The following is a 1,738-nucleotide window of genomic DNA, read 5'->3' as shown; positions in this document are numbered from 1 at the left end:
AACAATCCGATACTTCCTGTCTTTCAGAGTGCTTTTGTCTAATCCCAGATCCTTTGCAACATTTCCAACCACTGTTCCTTCGTTAGTTTCCTCGGAGATGGAATATCTCAATTGTGCTGAAGCCACACTCCACAAAAACGCAGCAACAACGCATCCGGCTACACACCGAGAACCCATTCGCTTCTCGCGTCTTCTTTGTTCCATGGTTAAACCCGTTAACATCAGCAATCACTCACAAAATACAACTGCATCGTAGCGAGCGAATACAAAACATCCACGTGTGAAAATGTTCACCCTTTTATCCGACAGACGTGACCACAGATTGAGTATTTCCAAAGGTTGCAGCAAAACAGCTCAGAAACGACGGTGTCAACAGCGAACTGCCGAAGCTAAAAAGAGGCTGAACCGAGATGTAGTGACGACCAGCACATGCAGCGCTGACTTTTTTTTTTAGTTGTACTGACACCATGCGATCCTAAACCATCACTGCGGTAATGTAGAAGCTAGTAGCTCTTATGGTGAATGCTAGAATATATGTGTGTTCTTTTTTGTTTTTATTTATCTCGAAACAGAACCCCCAAAATGCGGGGTGAGTGAAAACATAAAGAGAGGGCTTTTCATTCCTAACGCAAAACTTCCTTCTAATAAATAGAATACAAAGAAAACAAAGGTTGAGATCATTCAAATTGATACGTGGGGAAATACAAATACAATGTTTACTTTGCGTGATTAAACAGTATGAAATAAAAGGCTGAAATAAAGTATACGTGTTTTGATATGTCGATTAAGACTTTATGAACAGAGAGAAATGTACGAAAACGTGTTCAGCACCAAGGATAGCGGTTGCTACTGATTTAAAGTCTGTCCATTTACATTTTGTTGATATGATCGTTAAAGTTTTTTGCTGAATGCACCATCGACATCTGCCTAAATTAACTTGTATTGTACTGGCCATATCAACCTAGTCCTGACCATGTAATCACTATATAGCAAACGAAAATGGGTCATGAAACGACTTAGAAAGTTTGCCTCAGAACACCAAAGAGTACCTGTACTGTTTGCCAGAGCATACTAAATCCCAGGAAAGCATACACTTTACAGTATGTGCAGTGAAATCAAATAAACAGCATCAGACATGCCACAACTTCCATAAATAATATTCTACTTTCAATAATGTTTAAAAGCAACGAATACACCATTTGATTTTATGCTCATAGTCAAATTATCACACGCTTTCTCGTGATCTAACCATGATAATGACATCTCCATATCCTAACTAAAAAGTTTTATTTGGCTCAGCAACTGAATAACGACTATATGTGACTTTCTGAATTAATGTATTATGGTAAAAGAAAAGAAAACAAATTTAAAAATCTAACTGCGGCCAGTAAAAACTCTTAAATACCCTCACGATAAATTGGCCATCAACCTTAAAATTCCACAGATATTGTCTGTTGAGGAGATATTGTCTGTTTCGCCTGTTATATTGTTGATAAATCTGCTGATTTTAGCAAACACATCTACAAGTGCTTCGATGCTAAAATATGAAAGCAAATCATTTAAAAAAAAGAACAGTTGTTTATATACGCCTTACCTCCTCAGATGTCCTTCTCCTGTCAGGGAGCACTAGTGTATTTGCATGACTGCCAGGAACTATAGTAGATCCTATACTCATCCTGGGTCCAACTAACATGTAGCGTTTGTCTCCAGATCTGTACTGGATGCTGTGACACAGTGT

The 1,738-nt window shown here is 38.2% G+C and overlaps 1 protein-coding gene across 1 annotated transcript in view; it reads right to left on the bottom strand.

Moving 5' to 3' along the window:
* Positions 1-1,520: 1,520 nt before the first annotated feature.
* LOC103375149 (protocadherin alpha-3-like) overlaps positions 1,521-1,738 on the bottom strand; it is a 9,529-nt gene continuing 9,311 nt past the window's right edge. The window contains exon 5 of the mRNA XM_008305355.1: positions 1,521-1,537. Coding sequence (XP_008303577.1) covers positions 1,521-1,537 — 17 coding nt within the window. The remainder of the gene's footprint in view (positions 1,538-1,738) is intronic.

The sequence above is a fragment of the Stegastes partitus genome, unplaced genomic scaffold (assembly GCF_000690725.1).
Source record: "Stegastes partitus isolate 25-593 unplaced genomic scaffold, Stegastes_partitus-1.0.2 Scaffold2484, whole genome shotgun sequence".
In the NCBI taxonomy this organism is placed as follows: Eukaryota; Metazoa; Chordata; class Actinopteri; family Pomacentridae; genus Stegastes; species Stegastes partitus.
This window is presented reverse-complemented; position numbering and strand designations above follow the sequence as displayed.